This window comes from Tamandua tetradactyla, chromosome 5, assembly GCF_023851605.1.
Source record: "Tamandua tetradactyla isolate mTamTet1 chromosome 5, mTamTet1.pri, whole genome shotgun sequence".
Classification (NCBI taxonomy): domain Eukaryota; kingdom Metazoa; phylum Chordata; class Mammalia; order Pilosa; family Myrmecophagidae; genus Tamandua; species Tamandua tetradactyla.
The window spans coordinates 92,344,668-92,370,875 of record NC_135331.1 but is presented as its reverse complement, the minus strand read 5'-3'; the positions used below and the strand labels follow the sequence as shown (position 1 = coordinate 92,370,875).

The following is a 26,208-nucleotide window of genomic DNA, read 5'->3' as shown; positions in this document are numbered from 1 at the left end:
GCCCAAAGCGGGAGGCAGGCGAAGGCAGCGCTGTCGGTGAGCGCGAGGGGCCGGGTGGGAAACGCCTGCCCCTCACCCTCCCAAGTGTTCCTTGAGGAGACCCGGAGTGAGCTGTGGGCGGCCCAGTGCCTCTGGGGCGCTTGGCCTTCTCCCCCCTGACACTCCCTAGTATCTCTCTGCTTCCCTGCATCTCTTTGGTGGCTTGGGGCTTGGGTTCCCATGGCAATGTCTCCTAACGAGTCTACAGCAAAACGAAAAAGCGAGGGCAATGTTTTTCTGTCGTTGTTAAGGATAAATGCATTTAATTTAAAGGAAAAGTCTTTATTCTGAAATTACATCTTTCCTTTTTTTGGTGTTAAAATGTGCTTTATGAAACAAAGGCAGTAACACCATGGTAGTTTGGTTTTCTGTGTTCCTACTCGATCAATATATTAAACATGCAATACACAAATATTATATATAAATACTTATGTACAGATTCTGTCAATGCCTCCCCACCCTACCCCACCCCCAATTTTTGGAGCTTTCTTCACTCTGTGAAATCCAAAATAAAATCCTGGGGAAAAGCAACCTAGTGGAAATTGTCCATTACTCAATACATTCCTGAAGGAATTCTCAAAGTAATCGGAGAAGAATGATGAACAGGTAGGTGCCCTTAAAGCGTTTGAGATGCTTGAGCTAGATCAGCAAAGGCTTCCTAGAGAAGAGCACCCAGCAGTGGGAAATGTTTGGAAGTGCAGAGGAAGTGAGGAGGCTCAGAGGTCCTCCACTGGAGCCTCAGACAGTCTGGATACCAGCCGAAGCGGCTGTGCTCTTTGGCTAAGAGTTGAAAGGGGCTAGGAGTTGGGCAAGCAGACAGTAAAGGTCTTCCAAGCAGGAGGTTCAGAGTAAGCAAGGACTTGAAGATGAGAAAGTGAGAAGGAGAAGAGAACATGAAAAGAACAAGAACCCCTTCTTTTGGTGAAGGGGTGCAGAATGGAGGTTCAGGGCACTCAGTATTCCAGGGAACTTGGGGGTTCTTGAGAGTTATCCCAGTTGAGTGGCGACTCAGAGGAACGCTGGGCTAGCGTGGTGGCACCTGGAGTCAGAGAAGGGGTCCCCAGCCTGGGAATCAGAGGGACAAGGGTCAGGGCAGGGCTGCTCTACTCTCTCTATAAGGATGATAGGGGTCTCCTGAAAGTGGAAGAGGCCCAATGTGCTCTGAGGACGGACAACCCATGCAAATCTCACATCACCCCCTCATTCCCACCCTCCAACCCCCAGCCAGGTAGAGAACTCAGAACACACAGCTCTCATCTTATTTTCTCCCAGAACAGGTGACCCGGGTCAGGGAGTGTGGGCTCAGCTGGGGAAGAAAACTGGCCTGGAGGAAGAGAAGGTAGCTAGCAGGCAGGCTCTTCTAGATCTAGGAAGCCCTTAGACTCTGGGGCTCCTGCCTGGTGGCCAGGTGTGCTACCCCATCTTGCCCTCCATCCATGGGAGTGGAGAGGGATTCTTCAGGTAGGTTAGCCTGTGTGCCGATTTGAACCTATTATGTACCCCAAAAAAGCCATATTCTAACCCTGATCCAATCTCATGGGAGCAGCTGTTTCTTTTAATTCAATGGTATGATTTAAAACCATATGTTGGAAGCATTTGATTAGATTATATTCACAGAGACATGATGCACTCAATTTTGATCATATGAAGATATGATTCCACCCATTCCAGGTGGGTTATGATTAGTTACTGGAGTCCTTTACAGAGGAAACATTTTGAAGAAACCTCAGAAATGACAGAGCTGACAGAAACTTCAGAGCAGAGCTGACACAGATGCCAGCATTTGGAGAACAGGACACTTAAAGATGCTTGGAGCCCAGGAGACATCACTGTGAGATGTTAAGCAAGCCAGTACCTAGAGAGAGCCAAAGGAAGCCAAGAGATAAAAGCCAGACCCAGAGAAGCAAACGAGGCACCCCCATAGGAACAGAGGCTGAAAGCAGCTGGAGCCCAGGAACAAGGGACCAGCAGATGCCAAGCACATGACTTCCCAGATGACAGAGTTGTTACTGACCTATCAGCTTACTTGAATCAAGGTGTCTTTCCCTGGATGCATTAGTTTGGACATTTTATAGGCTTACAAATATAAACTTGTAACTTATTAAATTCCCTTTATGAAAACTGTTCCATGGACAGTGCGACGGTGGCTCAGTGGCAGAATTCTCACCTGCCATGCTGAAGACCCGGGTTTGGTGCTTCCCCATGCAAAAAAAAAAAAAAACAACAGTTCTGGGCATCACATTCTGGCAGCTTGCAAACTAACACAGTCTATAACAAGGGTCTTCTCCAGAGGGAGGGCTCCCCGAAACCTGTGTGTGAAATATTATAGCAAGAGAGAGGTTCCCAGAGTGCCCTGTGCGGCTTGGGGCATAGCAGAGGGGCATGCCCTGCCCCAGCATCCAGTCCATGCTGCCCAAGTGTAGGATGCATGTGGACATTCACTGGCACTAGGTGCCTGGAGTCTCTTCCTTCTTCCACTCAGTGAGCCACTCAGTCATATTAGTATCCAGTTCCTTTGGTAATGGTAATGAGGGTGGGCCCCTCTGCCTACCTCAAGTAGCCAGAGGTGATCAGGACTCCTTCAGCTGCAAGTGAAAGAAACAAGAAACTCAAGCCAAACTAACTTATTGTTTTTTCTGATTTACATTTTTACTTTTTTATTTAAATTTTTAATACTTTTCCTTTTTTATTGTGGTAAAACATACCGTTTTTGTTTGCTAAAGCTGCTGGAAGGCAATACACCAGAAATGGATTGGCTTTTATAAGGGGGATTTCTTTAGTTACAGCTCTTCGAAGTAAAGACAGCTAACTTTCATTTGGGTTCCTCTGTCACATGGGAAGGCACATGGTGACCTCTGCTGGCCTTCTCTCTTGGTTTTTGGTTTCAAACAGCTTTCCCAGGGTGTTTCCTCTCTGCATCTCCAAAATTCTGGGTCTATGTTGGCTCTGGGTGCTGAGCTTGAGCTTGAGCTGAGTGCTTCTCTCTCTTCTGACTGCTCCTTTTAAGCCTCCAGCTGATTAAATTAAAACATCACTCATTGTGGAAGGCACTCCCCTTAGCCTACTGAGGATGTAATCAGCCACAGATGAATTTCACATGCTGATGATTTAAGTCCGCAGCAATAGCACAACTGGGCGCCATCACCTGGCTAAGTTGATTCCTGAACCTATCACACGTCTAACTTAAAAGGTACCATTTTAACCATTTTTAAATGTTCAATTCAGTAGTCTTAACTATATTCACAATGTTCTATAACCATCACCACTATTTCCAGAACTTACCATCTCAAACAGAAGCTCCCTACCCATTCCCTTTCCCACCAGCCCCTTATAAAATAAGGGAATATATAGAACCCAATATATATATATATATATATATATATATATATATATATATATATATATATATATATATATATATATATATATATATCGGAATTATATAGAACCTATAATTCTACTTTCTGTCTCTGTCTCAGTTTCCCAGCTTCTACAATGGGCTGGCTTAAACAATGGGAATTTATTGGATCCAGGTTATGAAGCTAGATGTCCAAAATCAAGGCTTTGGCAAGATGATGCTTTCTCCCTGTGGCATTCTGGGGCTGGTTGCCAGTGATCCCTGGTCCCTGGCTTTTCTGTCACATGGCAATGCCCATGATGATGTCTTCTCCTTTCTCCTCCAGCTTCCAATGTCTTCAACCTTCTTCTTGTGGCTCTTTTTCTTTTGTTCCTTTCAAAGGAACCCACCTCATTCCAGTACCCTGGCCATAGTTGGCCACAGTTACAAGTGGGCAGAGATCACAAGCATTAGAGGTCCGACATGGCACATGACATTAGGTATTTTTCTTCTCACCCATAAATGGAAGGAGAGATTTGACCCAGGGCCCGGATTCTTGGAACAGTCCCTTGTTGCATTAGTTATCTATTGTTGCATAACACATTACCCCAAAGCATAAAACATTTATTATCTCACAGTTTCTGTATCAGGAATCCAATCACAGTCCAGCTAGGTCACTGCCAAGGCTGCACTCAGCTGGGCCGTGTTCATCTGAAGGCTCAACTGGGGGTAGACCTTTTCGCAAGCAATCTCAAGTGGTTGCCAGCAGCATTCAGTTCCTCACTGGCTGCTGGCCTGAGTCCTTATCATGTGGACCTCTCCATAAGACAACTCACAGCAGGACAGCTGACTTCATCAGCCTGAGCAAGCAAAAGAGCAAGAGAAAATGCCAACAAGACAGAGTCACAGCCTTTTGTCATTTAATCTCAGAACTGGCATTTTCTCACTTAAAAAAAAGTTTTATTGGTTAGAAGCAAGTCACTAGGTCTAACTCACACTTGAGAGGAGTGAATTGGGCATGCATATCAGGAGGTGGGGATCACTGGGGTCATGGTAGAAGGCTGCCTACCATACTTGCCAGCTATTATTTTGGGAGATATATAAAGGGTATATTTGTTGCTGACAGAAGGATTCTTATCCCATAAAAATTAAATCAATCTCTCTCCTCTCTCTTCCTTCTTTTCTCTTTCTTTCTCTTCCTTTCTCTTCAGCCATAAGAGCAACCTTGAAGTTCTTATTACTTTGGGCTTAGCAAGCAGTTGGTAGTAACATTTGGGTTTAAGGGGAGAGGCCCTGCTTTAAGTTTTAATACCAAGCCAGAGATATATCCAGTTTTGCTTGAGAACCCCTGTTAGAGTGGAGCTTTCTGTCTCTGTCTCTCATTTAACTCCTTCAAGAGATTAGGATTAATTAGCAGCCAACCTGGCCAAATGCCATCTACCAGATCCTCAACCCTGGCATACTATCATAGGCAACTGATTGGTTTCCATTTTGGAAAAGACCAAGTAGTTCCCTATCCTAGAAAGGCTTCTCTCTTCCTCCCCTACCCTTTGGAGACCCAATTCAAGCCCCTTCTCTTCTATGAGGCCTTCTCAGAATCAATCAAAAAGACAGGAAGAGATGTTTCCTTGGAAATAGATTGCCTGAAGATAAATGAAGTCTGCAAGAGGAACTGAAAACTGCTGACAACCACTTGAGCTTGCTTGGAAAAAGATCTACCCCTGTTGAGCCTTCAAATGAACATGGCCCAGCTGAGTGCAGCCCTGGCAGAGGCCCTGCAGTGACCCAACTACCTGGAAGGAAGACTGAGGAAAGAGCTGGGGTGACAACAATTGGTTATGAACTTTGTCTTTTTCTTGGTAGAGAACCCCCTTAATGGGAGACAGATGCATCTGGCTGCTGAACGCAGGTGTTCAATTAGCCCTTGCTGATTGGTGTCCCAGTGGTGCTTTTTAAATGTTCAGACATCCTTGGACTCTCCTCCCTTCAAAAGGTGGTGACTAATCCTTTTCCCCTTGAATGTGGGCTAGGCTTAGTGACTCAATTCTAATGACCAGAATGTAGGGAAATGAGGATGTGTGAATACTGAAATTAGATGAGAAAAAGCTTCTCAGCTTCTGCCCTCCCCATTACATCTGCTGACTACCAATTCTGCTTTCATTACCATTATGTTCTTACTGAGCAAGCTGTCCTTCAAAGCACTGAGAAGCAGTCAGATATAATCTAGTGCAAAAAGAACAAGCTTTATAAGATGCAAGGTTTAATTTGCCAAATGAGAAGTGCAGAAGTGCTGCAGGAAGCACCAAGGGCTGGTATAGTTGAGAAAAATTCTAGGCTGCAGTGAGACACAGTTGAACTTTGATGACACTATAGGACACAGCTCAATGTAAAGGGCTTTCTTTTTTTTTTAATTTTTAAATTTAACAATATATATATAGCAACAAACAAACACAAACATTCTTAACATCTGCTCATTCCGTTCTACATATATAATCAGTATTTCCCAATATCATCACATAATTGCATGTTCATCATGATCATTTCTTAGAACATTTGCATCAATTCAGAAAGGGAAATAAAAAGACAACAGAAAAAAATTCATAATACCATACCCCTTACCCCTCCCTTGCATTGATCACTAGCATTTCAATCTACTACATTTATTTTAACATTTGTTCCTCCTGTTATTTATTTTTATGCCATATGTTTTACTCGTATATTGATAAGGTAGATAAAAGGAGCATCAGACACAAGGTTTTCACAATCACACAGTCACATTGTGAAAACTATATCATTATACAATCAACTTCAAGAAACATGGCTACTAGAACAAGCTGTCATTTTTAGGCAGTTCCCGGAAACTCCGAAACTCCCTTACTTCTTGACTAACAAGTTGATCTCTGTTTAATGTGTAAGAATAGCTTCCAGGATAACCTCTCAACTATGTTTGGAATCTCTCAACCATTGACACTTTATTTTTTCTCATTTCACTCTTCCCCCTTTTGGTCAAGAAGTTTTCCTCAATCTCTTCATGCTGAGTCCCAGCTCATTCTAGGATTTCTGTCCCATGTTGCCAGGAAGGTCCACACCCCTGGGAGTCATGTCCCACGTAGACGGGGGAGGGTGGTGAGTTTGCTTGTGTTGGCTAGAGAGAGAGGCCACGACTGAGCAACAAAAGAGGTTCTCTTGGGGGTGACTCTTAGGCCTAATTTTAAGTAGGCCTGACCTACTTAACCTTTGTGGGGTTAAGTTTCATATGAACAAACCCCAAGATTAGGGACCCAGCCAATTGCTTTGGTTGTCCCCACTGCTTGTGAGAATATTAAGAATTCTCTCCTTGGGGAAGTTGAATTTTCTCCCTCTCTCACCATTCCCCCAAGAGGACTTTGCAAATACTTTTTTGCTCGCTGTTCAAATCACTCTGGGATTTATCTGGGCATCACTCTGGACAAACCTACAAAATCTCATGCCCTACTCAAGGTTCCATGTACTTATGGTGTTCAATTAAGCTGTTCACATAAGTTATATTAGGAACTGCACTAGTCAAAATATAAATTTTGTATCAAATAAACACTTTTTGCTTTAGTCTCAAACATAAGTTAAAATTTTAAAATATGAATTACCATCTATTTTCAGCACCCTGCACTAATGGCATTCCTTTGTTCTTCCTCATACAAAAACATTTTAAAATTTATACATTTAGTCACTATCATTATACACTCTAGGCATTCCTAGATTGTACCATCTTGGTCTTTATCATCTATCGCAAAGGGCTTTCTCAGCAGGGGTAAGGTTATATCAAAAGCTTGGAGTTCTAATCATATCACACACGCTATGATTAGAACAATAGTGACTAACTTGCTCCAGTTTGGCTGCAGCAGAGATTTGGCATAATAGGCTAGTGGCGGTCAAGATGAACAGACTGTGAAAAACAAATTCATTTGGCTCTATCGTGAAAAAAAGGGATCCAGTCAAATTATCTTCAAGGATAACCAACCTGATTTCCCTGTAGGTACATTTATACTTGTCAGATCATGTGACTTAGTTATGGGGTTGAGAAAATGTTCACTAGGGCAATGGGGGAATCCCTGAAGATTTTTGAGGATGGTGCAATGCAGGAGGCTAAGATTAGCCTGGTGTATGTAAGGTTGGAAAGGATGGAGACCAGACGTAGGAAAATTCCTGGTATGGGGGATAAGGTGTAAATAAGATGCTCTGAAACACTGGTTGCAGTGGTGGAAAGAATAATTTGAAGGTGATGCCCAATTCCTAGCTGGTGATGTGGGCAGACACACAGAGAGCTGACTGAGGGTAGGCAGGATGTTGGTTTTTAACACGTTCAACTGGGGTGGCCACAGGGCTTCTAAGAAATGGGAAGGTACAGCCTCCTACCTGAACTCAGTTGAGAAACAAGAACTGTTGGTTCAGATCTGGTCATGGTTGTCTGCACAGAGGTAACATGTCAAACTTTAGATGTGGCATGGATGGCCCCTCTGTAGGAAATGACTCTCTCGGATTAGCCCATACTCATCTATTCCACATCACCATCACCAAAAAAAACCCTTTATCTGGTTTCAAAAGCTAAGATCCAGTGGCATTCAAGGTGCTCCATAAAAGGCTCTGGGAACTCCTTAGTGCCTGTAATCCAGAGAGGCTGGGAAAACATTAGATGTGTTGCTCTCCAAAGCCCTTTCTGGTGCTAATCTTTTAGTTTCTCAATGATTTCATAGCTAGGAGTCAATATTTGATAAAATCCTCTGTATACAGAGCATTATGTAATGAAGAAATTAGGATTTAAGGGATAATTTTGACTACCGAATCATTATCTAGATATTCCTTTTCGCTTTCTGATATATTGGAGTAGACAGAGGGAGATTCCTGAAACCTCTGAATTGTAATCCAGCTGCCCTTATATCTGAAATGATTGTAAAAAGCCCTTATCTTGTGGCTTTGTGACTGTAAGAGCTGTTATGCCCTTTATCTGGTCATTTTCCTGGCAGGGCAAAGGTGCTAATGAAGAATTTGAAGTCAGCCATTAACTAGCTTCAGCCCTGGACATGTGTAAATCATATCAGCTAGACTCTGCTATTGAAAGATAACCTGTCTCCTTTCCTTTTGGCTTACACCTATTGCACTGAAGTGATAGCGCTGCCTCGCATCCTTTCAACTTATATTCTCCTATTGAAATGATAACGCTGTCCCTTTTTCTGCTTTGAACTTGCTATTTGAAATGACCTCATCTCCCCTTGCTAAAATACTTAAAAACCTTGAACTCCCTAAACGCAGGGAAACAAATTTTGGGCTACTAGGCCATCTGCTCTCCTACTAAGTGCATAGTAATAAACTGTTTCTCTCTTTGAAACTCCAATGTCTCAGGAGTTGGTTACTGAATGTGTCAGGCAAAAGAATCCACAGCTTTTATCCAGTAACAGTTGTGCAAAGGACCTCACATTCACTGGATTACATAATCTTTCCAACTGCCTCATGAAGCTGTGTAAATGGCTTGCCCAAGATCACACGGCTACTAAGTGACAGACAGAACAGGTATTCAGATCTAGCAGTCTTGACTCCAGAGCTCTCACTCTTAATATGCTGTGCTGGTTTGAAAGGATATTTGCCCCCTAAGAAAGCCATGTTTTAATATAAATCCCATTTCATAAAGGTAGAATCATCCCTATTCAATACTGTATATTTGAAACTGTAATGAGATCATCTCCCTGGTTGATGTGGTTTAGTCAAGAATGGTTGTTAAACTGGATTAAGGGACGACATGTCTCCACCCATTTGGGTGGGTATTGATTGGTTTACTGGAGTCCTATAAAAGAGGAAACATTTTGGAGAATGAGAGACTCAGAGAGAGCAGAGAATGCTGCAGCACCACGATGCAGAGTCCACGAGCCAGCAACCTTTGGAGTTGAAGAAGGAAAGTGCCTCCCGGGGAGCTTCATGAAATAGGAAGCCAGGAGAGAAAGCTAGCAGATGATGCTGTATTTGCCATGTGCCCTTCCAGCTGAGAGAGGAGCCCTGACCGTGTTCACCATGTGCCTTTCCAGATGAGAGAGAAACCCTGAACTTCATCGGCCTTCTTGAACCAAGGTATCTTTCCCTGGATGCCTTTGATTGGACATTACTATAGACTTGTTGTAATGGGGACATTTTCTCGGCCTTAGAACTGTAAACTAGCAACTCATTAAATCACCCCTTTTAAAAGCCATTCAGTTTCTGGTATATTGCATTCTGGCAGCTAGCAAACTAGAACATATGCCTACACTTCACTGCCTTTAATTCTGTTCTGCAAATATGTTCTGTTCTCTTCCTTGGGCAATGGTAAGATTTATTTTCCCCACCGCTTTGGTCAACGAAATATAACCAGAAGTGGTAAATATAATCTCTGGATGGAACTTTAAGAGCTGATTATCTCCGCCACATTCCCTTTTTCTTCCCTAGTAGTTGTAGAAACACAATGATGGGGCCTCCTTCAACCTTGGTCTCTAAGTGAGGAAGATGTAGAACAGACACGCGCCTCTCTCCACATCTGAACTGTGGAACTGTGATGGACATACAATGTGAATAAAATAAACTTTTGTCATTTTAAGCCAGAGATTTTGGGAGCTGTTTGTTACTGCAGCCTGGCCTAGCCCATTCTGACTAAACCAGTGTTATACTGCCTCTTGTTGATTGTCTTTGCTCTCAGTCCCCAAACCTGCCCTCTCCTAAATCCCTGAAAGCATTGGTTCCACGTTAAAATTTGAAAAGCAGCAAGATTGGAGGGAGTCTGTCCCCTCAAAGAGCATATGTGGAAATGAGGATGTGTTTTGGGTGACGTTCCCTGGCCACGTCACACTCTGGGGTAGGGGTTACGCTGGATGAAATCTAGCCCCTGCCCTGGAAGGCCCTGGACAGACACTGCCCGCCAAGCTTCTCTCCCATACTCATTTATTGGCTCTCCTTAATTTTATTCCCCATTAGTTAGTAAAGTAGGAAGAACTGGGTTGGCAGGAGGAGGGTCGGGCCCCCAAGTCCGGGGGGCACTGCAGGCTGACTATGACCTTGCAGGCCTGGATCTGCACCTCCTCCTCGGGGTGGATGACCAGGCTGAGCAGCCGGTCTGCCAGCCGCGACTCTTCCCCAAACAGGGCTTCGTGCAGAGACTGCTCATTGTAATGCCACTGCACCGCGTGGTAGTGGGGCGAGTTCCGGCCCTCGCTCAGTCGCTCCGCAAACACCAGCACCTCAAACAGCAGACTCCCTGGCTGGGAGGACTGGAATAGGCTCAGGAAGTTGGAGTGCACCTATGGCGGGGATGGAGAGAGGGCAGGGATGAAATCCCAGGAAAGCGTCAGAATGCAGCTCTTCTGTTCCCAGTCTTCTGTCCACCCACTACCTCAACTCACCAACACACCTACGTTTCAGATCCAAGGGGGCAGAGATTTTTAAAGTTTTCCTTTAATTATCGTTGGCTAACATTTTTGTTTATTTATTTATTTGTTTGTTTTTGGGTGCGTGGTCCAGGAATCAAACCCGCCTTTCCCCCACGGAAGGGGAGCATCCTACCACTGAACCACCCGTGCACTCATCATTCGCGAACTTAATTGCGTTGTGGTCATAAAACATGATTGTGATACGGTAATACTGATTCTGGGAACTTTGTTGAGACATCAACTTTAAAGCTTAGTGTGTAGTAAATTTTTATCAATGCTTTATGTGTGCTTGAAAGGAATTTGCATTTAATAATTGTTGAGACCAGAGTTCTTAGTCTGTCTAATGGCTCAAGCTTGTTGTTTGTATTATTCACAGCAAGCATACCATATTACTTTTAGATTTTTATTTGTCAACTGCTGCAAGAAGAGTTAAAATCTCTCAAATCTCTCCCTGTGGTGGTAGATTCTTCTTAAATGTTGGATCAAGTCTTGCCATATGTAATTTGAGGTTATGTTATTAGGTATATACAGGTTTAGAGTTGCTTTATCCTTCTGGTGAATTGAACTGCTTTCTATTCCTAATAATATCTCCCAATGAAATGCGAGCAGAAGTGGTGAGCGTCATTTCCGGTTGGAACTTCTAAGAGTCACATTCCCTGCTGCATTATCACTGCCACATTCCCTTTTGCTCCCCATTTTTGTAGAAACACAGAGACTGAACCTCCCTCAATCAATCTCTGTCCCTGTGTGAGGATTATCGGGAGCAATTATCCAGCCCTCCTTTATAGCTAACTGTAGTTTAAGTCGCTTTTTCCTGATCCCAAAATGTCCCTCAAGAGGAGAACCCCTTCCCAACAAGATGGGTTTTCATTCTATTGAGGGAAAGGAAGAGGGGTCAGTTTTCAATGCATCTAGTTTAGAGGGATTAGGAGGAACAAGACATTGTCTTCAGAGCTAAGTCTGTTTGGAGAATGCATGACTCTTCCTTTCCCAATACCTGAGACCCTCTTCAGTTCCTTTCTCACCTGGCAGTTGAGAATATCATAGAGAAGGTCGTTCTTCTGTGCCAGGTGGCTCAGCAGTCGCGTAGCTTGCACCTGGATAGAGGAAAGAATAAAGCATGAGAGGGCAAGTGAGTCTGGGCCTGAGCAGGGAAGGCACAAATCTCTCCTTCTCCCTCCCAGGGCCAGCCGGGGGCGGGGTGGGTCTATGACCATGGTCCTCGGGCACCTGTGCCAGGATGTAGTCTGACTGCAGGATCTCCATCAAGGCGGGCATCACCCGTCGCAGCTGTGGGTGCACGAAGTCGGGCAGCGGGAGGTTGTTGAGGAGTCTGAGGCCGGCAATGTGCAGCTCTGAGTCCCAGATAGTAGAGATCAGTTCCAGAACCTTGATGGAGTGCTCCTGGGTGGGAGGAAGGGGAGGGTCTGCTCTTATAAGGCATTGCCCACCACCAACTGCTCAGCCCCCATCTTCATCCTCTGCTGCCCCCACCTGTGACTCCACTGGACAATTCTCTCCAACTTGAACTCTCAACATCATTTGACTGAGTTGACCACACCTGGCCTCCCTGAAATTCTTTCCTCATTTGGCTACTCTTCCACAGACTTCTTTTCTGGTTCTTCTGCCCAGCCTCCCCTTCTCTATCTACAACACTCCCTTGGTAATATCTTCCAGACTCACAGTGTTAAATCCCGTCCAAATGCCGATTACCCTCAAGCTTCCATGACCAGCCCAGACCTCTCCCCCTTTGCTCCAGACTCATGTATTCAGTTGTCAGTTCACTTCTCTCCTGGAATATCTGACAGACGTCTCACAGTCAAACACACCTTCCTCCACAAACCCGCTCCTTCCACAGACTTCCCTGGTTACACTTTCCTTCTGTTTGCTTAGGGCCAAAGCCTTGACTTTCTCTCACACCCCTTTTCCGATCCTTCAGGAAATCCTGATGCCTCTACATTCAAAATAGATCAACAATTAAGCCTCTTCTCACCACGCCTCCTTCTACCACCCTGTTCCAAGCCACCATCATCTCTCGTTCAAATTTCTGTATCCTGTCTCCCTGTTTCCACCCTCACCCCCCACCTTCAATCTATTTTCAGTGCAGCAGACACTTCAGAGTGGGCACTGTTCTGCTCAAGGGCCCCATTTGCTTCAGGGTAAAAGCATGAGTCCTTACAGAGGCTTACAAGGTTTGTATGATCTACCTCGTCCCCCACGAGTTCTTCACCCTCATCTCCTTTCTCTCTGCTCCTGCGGCTCCCAACACATTGGCCTCCTGCTATTCCTTGAACATGCCAGGTACACACCTCTCAGGGATTTTGTACAGCCTCTTCCCTTTGCTTGGAACACTCTCCCCCCAGCTATTCACAGCTCGCTGTCTTACCTCCTTCAAGACTTTGTGTCACTTTTTCTCTAATCATCCCTTAAAAACTGCAAGACCATTCCCATCCCAGCCTTCCTTATCCCCCATCTTGCTTTCTCCATACTACTATACCATGTAACACACCTTTTTTATATATAACTTTTTAGTTTGAAAAAAATTATAAATTCACAAGCGGTTACAAAAATAGTCCAAAGAAGTCCCATGTATACTTCACCCAATTTTTCCCATTGGTTGCATCTATCAAAACCAGGAAATCAATATTGGTACAATGTGTATATAGAGTTCTGTGTAATTTTATCATATAGATAGATAGATAGATAGATTCATGTAGCCACCATTGCAAACAAGATACAGAACTGTTTCATCACCACACAGATCTCCATCCCATAATCATCCCAGCCCCCTCCCCCACACCATTCCTGACCCATGGCAACCACTGATCTGTTTTCCAGTTCTACAATTTTGTCATTTGAGAAATTTCATAGAAATAGAATCCTACAATATATAACCTTTTGAGACACGAATGTGCACACCACAGCTTATTTCACATATTGTACCAGTTTGAATTTGTGGCGGATCACAGAAAAGCCATATCTCTTAACCTCATCCAACATTGCTGGCTGGAAGCTTTTTTATTGTTCCCATGGTGATGTGACCCGGTCAATTCTGGGTGGTAACTTTTGATTAGATGGATTCTCTGTAGTTGACTCCACCCATTCCAGGTGGGTCTTGATTGGTTTACTGAAATCCTTCAAAAGAGGAAACATTTGGGAGAGAGAATCAGAAATAGCAGAACTCAGCCAGAGACCTTTGGCGATGAAGAAGGAATACGCCCCGGGGGGTGTCATGAAGCAAGAAGCCTGTAGAGAAAGCTAGCAGATGTTGCCATGTTCACCATGTGTCTTTCCAGTTGACAGAAAACCCTGAACTTCATTGCTCTTTCTTGAGTGAAGGTAACCTCTTGTTGGTGCTTAATTTGGACATTTTTATATACTTACTTTAATTGGGACATTTTCATGGCCTTAGAACTGTAAACTTGCAAGTTAATAAAGTCCCCCTTATAAAAGCCATTCCATTTCTGGTATTTTGTATTCTGGCAGCTAGCTAGATCATTTCCAGTTTTTTATTATTACCAGTAAAGTTGCTACAAGCACTCTGAATAGGTTTTTGTATTAAATAGATATGTTTTCATTTCTCCAGGAGAGGTGCCTAGGAGTGCAATTACTGGACTGTACAATAAGTGTACATTTAAAGAAACTGCCAAACTATTTTCCAGGATGCCAGTACCATTAGAATGTATGAGACATCAGCATTTGGTACTGTCACTTATTTCAGCTTTTTATTATGTGTGTGTGCACTCTCACACTCATGGTAGTCTTAACTTGCATTTCCCTAATGATTAGTGATGTTGAACATATTTTCATGTGTTTAATTGCCATCCATATATCCTCTTCAGTGAAATAAAAGTTATCTTTTGCCCATTTTCTGGTTGGATCCTTCTTTGTTTAACACTGAATTTTGAGAGTCCTTTACATAACTAAATATGAGTCCTTTGTCAGATATGTGGTTTGCAAAGATTTTCTCCTAGTCCGTTGCTTGTCTTTTCATCCTTTTATCAGTGTCTTTCACAGAGCACATTTCTAACTTTGACAAAGTTTAACTTATTAATTTTACTTCTATGGACTGTGCTTTGGGTGTGGTGTCTACAAACTGGGAGCCCAAGATTTTCTCCTTTAAAACTGCAGTACCACCCCCATCCCAGTCCTTCTAATCCCCCTGTATTTTGTTTTTCTCCACCACACCTGGCACATGTGTAACACACCGTGCATTTTACTTATTATTGCTTATCTTGCCCTGTCAGAATATAAGCTCCAGCAGGAAAGGGATCTTTTCTGTTCTGTTCTGCAGTGCCTAGAACAGAGCTCTGGCACATAGTAGGTGCTCAATGAACATTTGTTCAATGAATAAAGGGATCTTGGGTTCTGGAAGGCAAGATACTTGTGCCAAGAAGTATTTCCAAAGGCAGATAACCTTACAAGTTGTGTCTTTGTGGGAACATGGCCGGGGTGGGGGGGAAGGCTCCCTGCTCCTGTTCCTCCCTTCCCCAAACCCTGTCTACGGAGACATGAAGGACAGGTAGGAGTTAGCAAGTCTGGGGTGGAGTTTCAGGTGGAGGGAACACCAGGTGCAGAGGCCAGGGTGTGGGAGAGCAGAGCAGGAAACATCCCACATAAGGGTTGGGGTAAGAAGTAGACGAAGCCGATGGCACTTTCTGCTGAGAGACTCGAGGAAGACCCAGCAGGGGCTGAAGTGATCCAATCCCTCTGGAGAAGGATGGTTTGACTTAGGGAAGGGCGCAGAACTCCATTTTGGCCATACTGGGTTAGAAGACCTCTGAGTTATCTAAGTGATGTGCTCAAGAGCAGTTGGTCTTGGGATTGGAGGTAGGAGATGACCCAGGCTGCAGACAGTGGGCTGGGGAAAGCACAAAGAGATTAAGAGGACCAGGGAGTGGCTGCTTTCAGAGAGGGGGTAGGGTGGGGAGAGGAAGAGAGAGAGAGAGAGAGAGAGAGAGGAGAGAGAGAGGAGAGAGAGAGGGAGAGAGGTGTCAAATTCTCAGGTACAAACACTGGGGAAAGAGGGAGCAGTACTCAGGCCACTCGCATCACAATTTCCAGGGGTGGGGGGAGGGGCAGGACTGTGAAAAACACAGCTCCTCTATCAAACTGGACAGAGTGCAGGGCCATGAAATTTTCATTTTTACCCAGCTCTTTAGGTGATTTTTGATATACTCCAGAATCACTGTCCAAGAGAAAATGAGAGGATCCAGAGATGAAGTAGAAACCCCATCACCACCCCGCTAAAAAAAATATTTGATGGCAAAAATTTTAAAGTGGCTCTCTTTGTCCGCCGGCCCGGCGCGCGGCGCCCACGCCTCTTCCCCCTCCTGCTCCGGCGGCTCTCCAACCACCACCGTGCCCTCTTCCGCCTTCACCGGCTCCTCCGCCGCCGGCCTCGACAGCCTTGCCACCCTCACCTTTCCTCCTCCGGAGCAGTTACTGGGGGAGTGGAGACAATACAGGGCAGCTCCCAGAGCTACGACGGAGATCAAGGGGATGGTGTACCCCATCCTGGAACGGCTGACTGTCTGGGAGAGCCGGCTCCAGTGAGATCGCCGAGGGGCGTGGGCTTTCCCAGGCGGGACGGCAGGCGGCCGGAGTCCCTCCCTTCCTCCTTCCCAGGCCAGCTGGCGGAGTTGGGCGGGCGGTCCCCTTGGGCCACAGCGGCTGGCGCCCCCACTGCGTGGGGCCCCCCGGACCAACTGGGAGAGTTGGGTCGGAGGTCCCCAGACTGTGGAGAACGGTGACCAGGGGTCCCTTCCAAACACGTGACTCCCAGGTCCGGCTGGGAACAGTGCACTCTCCCGGGCTGCGACAGCTGGTGCCCTCCCGCCACGCTTGGCGCCCCAGGCCTACTAGGAAATTCGGTCGGGCGCTTTCCCGTGCTGCGGCGCCGGTGACCCTCCCCGCGTTCGGAACCCCGGGCCGGCTGGCACTCTTCCAAGACACTTCGGATGCCGAACCTCCCCTACGGCGAGAGTTTTCCAGAGTTAAAGGACCCACAGCAACTTTCACTGGTGGAACCCGTAGACAAACGTGTGCCACGAGCGCCACCTACTGGGCAGGATAAGAAAAACAGAACCCAGAGATTTCACAGAAAAATCTTTGAACCTGCGGGGTCTTACACCCATGGAAATCTGACTAAATGCCCAGATGCCAGCAGAAGATAACGGATCACGCTCAGAAAATTGAAAATATGGCCCAGTCAAAGGAACAAACCAATAGTTCAAATGAGATACAGGAGCTGAAACAACTAATGCTGAATATACGAACAGAAATGGAAAACCTCTTCAAAAACGAAATCGATAAATTGAGGGAGGACATGAAGAGGACATGGGCTGAACATAAAGAAGAAATAGAAAAACTGAAAAAACAAATCACAGAACTTATGGAAGTGAAGGACAAAGTAGAAAAGATGGAAAAAACAATGGATACCTACAATGATAGATTTAAAGAGACAGAAGATAGAATTAGTGATTTGGAGGATGGAACATCTGAATTCCAAAAAGAAACAGAAACTATAGGGAAAAGAATGGAAAAATTTGAACAGGGTATCAGGGAACTCAAGGACAATGTGAACCGCACAAATATACATGTTGTGGGTGTCCCAGAAGGAGAAGAGAAGGGAAAAGGAGGAGAAAAACTAATGGAAGAAATTATCACTGAAAATTTCCCAACTCTTATGAAAGACCTAAAATTACAGATCCAAGAAGTGCAGCGCACCCCAAAGAGATTAGACCCAAATAGGCGTTCCCCAAGACACTTACTAGTTAGAATGTCAGAGGTCAAAGAGAAAGAGAGGATCTTGAAAGCAGCGAGAGAGAAGCAATCCATCACATACAAGGGAAACCCAATAAGACTATGTGTAGATTTCTCAGCAGAAACCATGGAAGCTAGAAGACAGTGGGATGATATATTTAAGTTACTAAAAGAGAAAAACTGACAACCAAGACTCCTATATCCAGCAAAATTGTCCTTCAAAAATGAGGGAGAAATTAAAACATTCTCAGACAAAAAGTCACTGAGAGAATTTGTGACCAAGAGACCAGCTCTGCAAGAAATACTAAAGGGAGCACTAGAGTCAGATACAAAAAGACAGAAGAGAGAGACATGGAGAAGAGTGTAGAAAGAAGGAAAGTCAGATATGATATATAGAATACAAAAGGCAAAATGGTAGAGGAAAATATTATCCAAACAGTAATAACTCTAAATGTTAATGGACTGAATTCCCCAATCAAAAGACACAGACTGGCAGAATGGATTAAAAAACAGGATCCTTCTATATGCTATCTACAGGAAACACATCTTAGACCCAAAGATAAATATAGGTTGAAAGTGAAAGGTTGGGAAAAGATATTTCATGCAAATAACAACCAGAAAAGAGCAGGAGTGGCTATACTAATATCCAACAAATTAGACTTCAAATGTAAAACAGTTAAAAGAGACAAAGAAGGACACTATATACTAATAAAAGGAACAATTAAACAAGAAGACATAACAATCATAAATATTTACGCACCGAACCAGAATGCCCCAAAATACGTGAGGAATACACTGCAAACACTGAAAAGGGAAATAGACACATATACCATAATAGTTGGAGACTTCAATTCACCACTCTCATCAATGGACAGAACATCTAGACAGAGGATCAATAAAGAAATAGAGAATCTGAATATTACTATAAATGAGCTAGACTTAACAGACATCTATAGGACATTACATCCCACAACAGCAGGATACACCTTTTTTTCAAGTGCTCATGGATCATTCTCAAAGATAGACCATATGCTGGGTCACAAAGCAAGTCTTAACAAATTTAAAAAGATTGAAATCATACACAACACTTTCTCGGATCATAGAGGAATGAAGTTGGAAATCAATAATAGGCGGAGTGCCAGAAAATTCATAAATACATGGAGGCTCAACAACACACTCTTAAACAACAAGTGGGTCAAAGAAGAAATTGCAAGAGAAATTAGTAAATACCTAGAGGCAAATGAAAATGAAAACACAACATATCAAAACTTATGGGACGCAGCAAAGGCAGTGCTAAGAGGGAAATTTATTGCCCTAAATGCCTTTATCAGAAAAGAAGAAAAGGCAAAAATGCAGGAATTAACTGTCCACTTGGAAGAACTGGAGAAAGAACAGCAAACTAATCCCAAAGCAAGCAAAAGGAAAGAAATAACAAAGATTAGAGCAGAAATAAATGAAATTGAAAACAGTAGAGAAAATCAATAAGACCAGAAGTTGGTTCTATGAGAAAATCAATAAGATTGATGGGCCCTTAGCAAGATTGACAAAAAGAAGAAGAGAGAGGATGCAAATAAATAAGATCAGAAATGGAAGAAGAGACATAACTACTGACCTCACAGAAATAAAGGAGGTAATAACAGGATACTATGAACAACTTTACGCTAATAAATACAACAATTTAGATGAAATGGACGGGTTCCTGGAAAGACATGAACAACCAACTTTGACTCAAGAAGAAATAGATGACCTCAACAAACCAATCAGAAGTAAAGAGATTGAATTAGTCATTCAAAAGCTTCCTAAAAAGAAAAGTCCAGGACCAGACGGCTTCACATGTGAATTCTATCAAACATTCCAGAAAGAATTAGTACCAACTCTCCTCAAACTCTTCAAAAAAATCGAAGTGGAGGGAAAACTACCTAATTCATTCTATGAAGCCAACATCACCCTCATACCAAAACCAGGCAAAGATATTACAAAAAAAGAAAACTACAGACCAATCTCTCTAATGAATATAGATGCAAAAATCCTCAATAAAATTCTAGCAAATTGTATCCAACAACACATTAAAAGAATTATACATCATGACCAAGTAGGATTCATCCTACCAAGTAGGATTTACAGATTCAATGCAATACCAATCAAAATCCCAACAACTTACTTTTCAGAAATAGAAAAACCAATAAGCAAATTTATCTGGAAGGGCAGGGTGCCCCGAATTGCTAAAAGTATCTTGAGGAAAAAAAACGAAGCTGGAGGTCTCACACTGCCTGACTTTAAGGCATATTATGAAGCCACAGTGGTCAAAACAGCATGGTATTGGCATAAAGATAGATATATCGACCAATGGAATCGAATAGAGTGCTCAGATATAGACCCTCTCATCTATGGACATTTGATCTTGATAAGGCAGTCAAGCCAACTCACCTGGGACAGAACAGTCTCTTCAATAAATGGTGCCTAGAGAACTGGATATCCATATGCAAAAGAATGAAAGAAGACCCATCTCTCACACCCTATACAAAAGTTAACTCAAAATGGATCAAAGATCTAAACATTAGGTCTAAGACCATAAAACAGTTAGAGGAAAATGTTGGGAGATATCTTATGGATCTTACAACTGGAGGTGGTTTTATGGACCTTAAACCTAAAGCAAGAACACTGAAGAAGGAAATAAATAAATGGGAGCTCCTCAAAATTAAACACTTTTGGGCATCAGAGAACTTCATCAAGAAAGTAGAAAGACAGCCTACACAATGGGAGACAATATTTGGAAATGACATATCAGATAAAGGTCTAGTATCCAGAATTTATAAAGAGATTATTCAACTCAACAACAAAAAGACAGCCAACCCAATTACAAAATGGGAAAAAGACTTAAACAGACACCTACCAGAAGAAGAAATACGGATGGCCAAGAGGCACATGAAGAGATGCTCAATGTCCCTGGCCATTAGAGAAATGCAAATCAAAACCACAATGAGATATCATCCCACACCCACCAGAATGGCCATTATCAACAAAACAGAAAATGACAAGTGCTGGAGAGGATGCGGAGAAAGAGGCACACTTATTCACTGTTGGTAGGAATGTCAAAGGGTGCAACCACTGTGGAAGGCAGTTTGGCGGTTCCTCAAAAAGCTGAATATAGAATTGCCATACGACCCAGCAATACCATTGCTAGGTATCTACTCAAAGGACTTAAGGGCAAAGACACAAACGGACATTTGCACACCAATGTTTATAGCAGCGTTATTTACAATTGCAAAGAGATGGAAACAGCCAAAATCTCCATCAACAGAAGAGTGGCTAAACAAACTGTGGTATATACATACGATGGAATATTATGCAGCTTTAAGACAAGATAAACTTATGAACCATGTAATAACATGGATGGACCTAGAGAATATTATGCTGAGTGAATCCAGCCAAAAACTAAAGGACAAATACTGTATGGTCCCACTGTTGTGAACGGACATTCGAGAATAAACTTGAAATATGTCATTGGTAACAGAGTTCAGCAGGAGTTAGAAACAGGGTAAGACAATGGGTAATTGAAGCTGAAGGGATACAGACTGTGCAACAGGACTAGATACAAAAACTCAAAAATGGACAGCACAATAATACCTAATTGTAAAGTAATCATGTTAAAATACTGAATGAAGCTGCATCTGAGCTATAGGGTTTTTTTTGTTTTTGTTTGCTTGTTGGTTTGTTTGTTGTTGTTGTTTTTTACTATTACTACTACTTTTATTTCTTTTCTTTATATTAACATTTTATATCTTTTTCTGTTGTGTTGCTAGTTCCTCTAAACCGATGCAAATGTACTAAGAAACAATGATCATGCATCTATGTGATGATGTTAAGAATTACTGAGTGCATATGTAGAATGGTATGATTTCTAAATGTTGTGTTAATTTCTTTTTTTTTTTTCTTTTCTTTCCGTTAATAAAAAAATTAAAAAAAAAATAAAAAAAATTAAACACTTTTGTGCATCAAAGAACTTCATCAAGAAAGTAGAAAGACAGCCTACACAATGGGAGACAATATTTGGAAATGACATATCAGATAAAGGTCTAGTATCCAGAATATATAAAGAGATTGTTCAACTCAAGAACAAAAAGACAGCCAACCCAATTACAAAATGGGAAAAAGACTTAAACAGACACCTACCAGAAGAAGAAATACGGATGGCCAAGAGGCACATGAAGAGATGCTCAATGTCCCTGGCCATTAGAGAAATGCAAATCAAAACCACAATGAGATATCATCTCACACCCACCAGAATGGCCATTATCAACAAAACAGAAAATGACAAGTGCTGGAGAGGATGCGGAGAAAGAGGCACACTTATCCACTGTTGGTGGGAATGTCAAATAGTGCAACCACTGTGGAAGGCAGTTTGGCGGTTCCTCAAAAAGCTGAATATAGAATTGCCATATGACCCAGCAATACCATTGCTAGGTATCTACTCAAAGGACTTAAGGGCAAAGACACAAACGGACATTTGCACACCAATGTTTATAGCAGCGTTATTTACAATTGCAAAGAGATGGAAACAGCCAAAATGTCCATCAACAGAAGAATGGCTAAACAAACTGTGGTATATACATACGATGGAATATTATGCAGCTTTAAGACAAGATAAACTTATGAAGCATGTAATAACATGGATGGACCTAGAGAATATTATGCTGAGTGAGTCCAGCCAAAAACTAAAGGACAAATACTGTATGGTCCCACTGATGTGAACGGACATTCGAGAATAAACTTGAAATATGTCATTGGTAACAGAGTCCAGCAGGAGTTAGAAACAGGGTAAGATAATGGGTGATTGAAGCTGAAGGGATACGGACTGTGCAACAGGACTAGATACAGGAACTCGAGAATGGACAGCACAATAATACCTAATTGTAAAGTAATCATGTTAAAACATTGAATAAAGCTGCATCTGAGCTATAGGGTTTTTTTTTTTTTTACTATTATTACTACTTTTATTTCTTTTCTCTATATTAACATTTTATATCTTTTTCTGTTGTGTTGCTAGTTCTTCTAAACTGATGCAAATGTACTAAGAAACGATGATCATGCATCTATGTGATGATGTTAAGAATTACTGAGTGCATATGTAGAATGGTATGATTTCTAAATGTTGTGTTAATTTCTTTTTTTTTCTTTCCGTTAATAAAAAAAAAAAGAAAAAAAAATTTAAAGTGTAAAAATACCAGGGATTGGTGAAGTTATGACACAACCAAAACACGCACTGCTGGTGGGGGTGTAAATTGATAGGACCCTTCCAGAAAAGCTGGGAAAACCCATCCGGAAAAGCTTGACCCAGCCATTCAACTCCTCTACAAACACACACCCTTGAGAAACCCTCTCTAGTATAGTGGGGAGAGCTGAACCAAAATGCTCACAGCATACTGTGCATACAACAAGAGCCTGAAAACAATTAAATCAGCTCTACCAATGGGCAAATGGATAAATAAAATGGCAAGATCATCACAGAACTGAATACTATGCAGCAATGAAAAATAAGGAACCAGAACCACCTACATCAATAAGAATCTTGCGATACTGCAGGGGGTGGGGGGAGAGGCAAACACAGAACAATACAAGCTGCACACTTCCAAGGATATGAACTATATTTCATTTATTTATTGCCTGCTTTGCCCTGTTGGAATATAAAGAGATGCAGAAATATATGGTAAAACTATAAACAAACTCTAGGAATTGGTATACAAAAATGCAGGGAAATGAATGCCACAGTTGGGGAGCGGGAGGTTGGGAATGGGGAAGGGAATGTGGGAGGATTTCTTAACATATTGATCATTTTCTATTCTTAGTCTAGATTGCTGTTATATAGGTTTTATTTTCCTTGCTACCATGCACATATACATTTTTATAGGTTTTTAATACTTTATTTTTAATTTGTGAGAGACAGTTTGCTAGAAGGAGATTTGGAGGTCAAGGATGAGGTTTATTTTGCTGTTTTTCTTTTTTTAAAAACTGGGAGGGATCAAAGCATGCTAAATGCTAATGGAAAGGGGCCAGGAGAGACCATATCAGACCAAGAGGAGAATAAAGGACAGTGGCTCTTGAGGAAGGACATGAGATCCAGAACAGAGACTAATGTTGATCACAGACAGGAAGAAAGCTATTTATTTTCATGGCACCAGCAGGAAAGGAGTAAAGGATGGCTGTAGAAACAGAGGCACTAAAGGCTTAATGGTAGGAAGCTGGGGGAAACTGATGGCTGGGGGCTTACATTTTCTCTAGGTAGTGGAGGAATCAGTGGCCTAGCTACCCGCCTCTGACCAACACAGTGATAGGGAGTTTCTGTATTTGGGGTTCAGAGACACCCCTAGTGCCCCAGTGCAGTTTCATCCTGAGGTTCAAATGCTTTTAGGCCCTGCTGGGAATTTGATCACCATTTTCCCTCCTACTTCCAAGGAAAAACTTATTTCTGGGCTACAAGCTCAGACCCAAACAAACTTGTGGAAAATGACTCATTTAACCCTCTGCCAGTTCTAAAGGACTCATGGACTATGGACAGCCTATGTGTTCCACCCCGTCACTTGCCCCTGGGCTCACCTGGATCTTGAGCCTGAATTTTCTGATGCCAGAGAAAGCTTTAAGTGTATTCAGAGCTTGGATTTTGACACTGTTGGCCTTGTCATCCAGCATGGAGCCCACCAACCTGATGTCATCAGCAGTGCAAGCAGAGGCCTAGAGTGTGCGGGCAGATACAGAACAGGTGGGAGAAGCAGGTGTCCTGAGCCCACCACCCCTCATGTCACCGAGACCCCTCAGTACAACCCTCCCACCATCAGCCAGAGAGAACCAGGTCCCAAGATGAAGTCCAGCCAGTTAGGGGAGCAGGGGATCAGCTGTGGTCCCGAGGAGCCAGGCTGGTGGGCAAGGACCTCCTGCTTCCCTTTCCTCACCTCAGCTTCCAGCAAGTACACACAGCGTGTGATACTGTGCAGAATCATACTCTTGGCGTACTCATCCTGCTTACACTCCAGGGAGTTGAGGAGCCTCCGGAGCTCGCCTGAGTCCCTCCCGTGCCGCTCTCGCTCGATCGCCAGGCCTAGACAGCCACCCGAACTCAGTTCAGGCTGTGGACTCAGAGGTGATGAAAGAACCGGGCTGGGGAGCAGGGAAGAGGGACCTGGGGACAAGGCTCACTTGCCTTTCCTGAAATGAAGCCTTCTGGATGGGTGTAGACCCACCATGTACAGTTGAACAGGGTGTGTACTGAGCAAGGACACCATGACTAACGCTTCATTGTTCATAACATACATATCATAGATTTGTATAATTATTATGAGAATTTCTGGCATATGGCAGTAATATGTAGTATTTCAACATAATTGGTTTATGGCAATAATATCTCAACAGATGGCAGTAAGGAATCTTGACCATGAGGTTTCCTATTCTAATTTGCACAAGGTATCCTATAAATCAATGGAGCTCTGGACACGGAGTCCCCCCAGTTTTCCCTTTCCTTAAAGTGTCAAGTTCCTGAGGCAGGGGAGGGATGGAGAGAGCTGCAGAGGCCCAGTATTCACATAGTGGTGGTCCTGGGAGCTGGAGTGAATGCAGTATGTGCAGATCTGCCAGATGAGTCCTGAGGATCCACTATGAATACGTTTAAGTGCTACCTCAGGGACCTAGGGACTCTGAACTAGCAACTCTAGCAAGGTCTGGTCTAGGGGGCTGTAGGGTAGGTTTGAGAAAGATGGGGAAGAGAGAGGGGAAGGAGAGAGGAACTTGGAGTCACCTTTGAGCCCTCCCACAGTGGAGGCCTCGGAAGTGGGAGCCTCCTGGGGCAGCGCCCTCTCCCCAGGGCCCGGACACTCACGGGCGATACAGATGGGCGAGGCAGTGCAGATGGGTGGCTGGCATCTTATGGCCGCCTTGATGGCCTTATAGAGCAGGTAGATGGCCCCGGCGCCAGTGGCCAGGCCCACTACACTTTTGCGGATGTCCAGTTGCGCCAGGCACTCGGGAATGCCCACACCCATGTCCTCGGTGCGGCCTTGCGGGCAGGAGGTAGGCCCCGAGGCACCTGGAGAGGGGCATTCCGGAACCAGAACTTTCCAGCAGGGCCAGGAACCAGGGGACCAGAATCAGAACCCAGACAATAAAGGGAACTAGAGTGCTGATGGGATCCAGGGTGGAGAGTGGCACATGGGGGAAAGGGGTCAGCCAGGGGCACTTGGAAGGAGTGACGAAGGTTCAACTTCAAAGGTTGTAAGAAATGAAGCTCCAGGTTGGGGTGCGGGGGGGTTTGGGTGGGAGTGGGATGAAACGGCTGGGGGCAGGAGGAACTTCGCTTCCCCTGTTCTTGAGGGGGCCAGGTTGGTAGGGCCCCACAGGTGGCTCCTGAGGCTGCTTTTCCTCCATCAGAGGGCAGCAGAGGCCCATTTCTGGCATCTTTCCTGATTTGAGGATTTAAATGTTCTTTCTTTTGTGAAACGATGGTGGTATGTGTGTTCTGACTGTTCTTAGGGAGTAGAAATTAAAAGCTGGTAACTCTATAGGAATTTGCTTTTTGATTTTCTTGCTTTGCTTTGTTTTCCTGTCAAATCCAGCAATCTGAAATGACTGGCTGGAAAGAAACCTGAGATTCCGTATGTA

General features: G+C 43.6%; 1 protein-coding gene across 3 annotated transcripts; it reads right to left on the bottom strand.

The window, feature by feature from the left end:
* Positions 1 to 10,301: 10,301 nt before the first annotated feature.
* ARMC12 (armadillo repeat containing 12) lies at positions 10,302 to 25,820 on the bottom strand. 3 transcript variants are annotated; one of them, XM_077161588.1, is made up of 6 exons: positions 25,349 to 25,820; positions 24,510 to 24,655; positions 24,157 to 24,291; positions 12,028 to 12,201; positions 11,823 to 11,894; positions 10,302 to 10,668 (listed from the first exon to the last, which is right to left on the bottom strand). In XM_077161588.1, exons 1-6 carry the CDS (start codon positions 25,590 to 25,592, stop codon positions 10,342 to 10,344), a joined length of 1,098 nt encoding a protein of 365 aa, XP_077017703.1. In that variant the 5' UTR covers positions 25,593 to 25,820; the 3' UTR covers positions 10,302 to 10,341. The 3 variants fall into 3 exon arrangements, with proteins under 3 accessions (XP_077017703.1, XP_077017704.1, XP_077017705.1); XM_077161589.1 differs by having other exon boundaries at positions 25,430 to 25,807; XM_077161590.1 differs by having other exon boundaries at positions 24,510 to 24,714; positions 25,430 to 25,594.
* Positions 25,821 to 26,208: the final 388 nt, after the last annotated feature.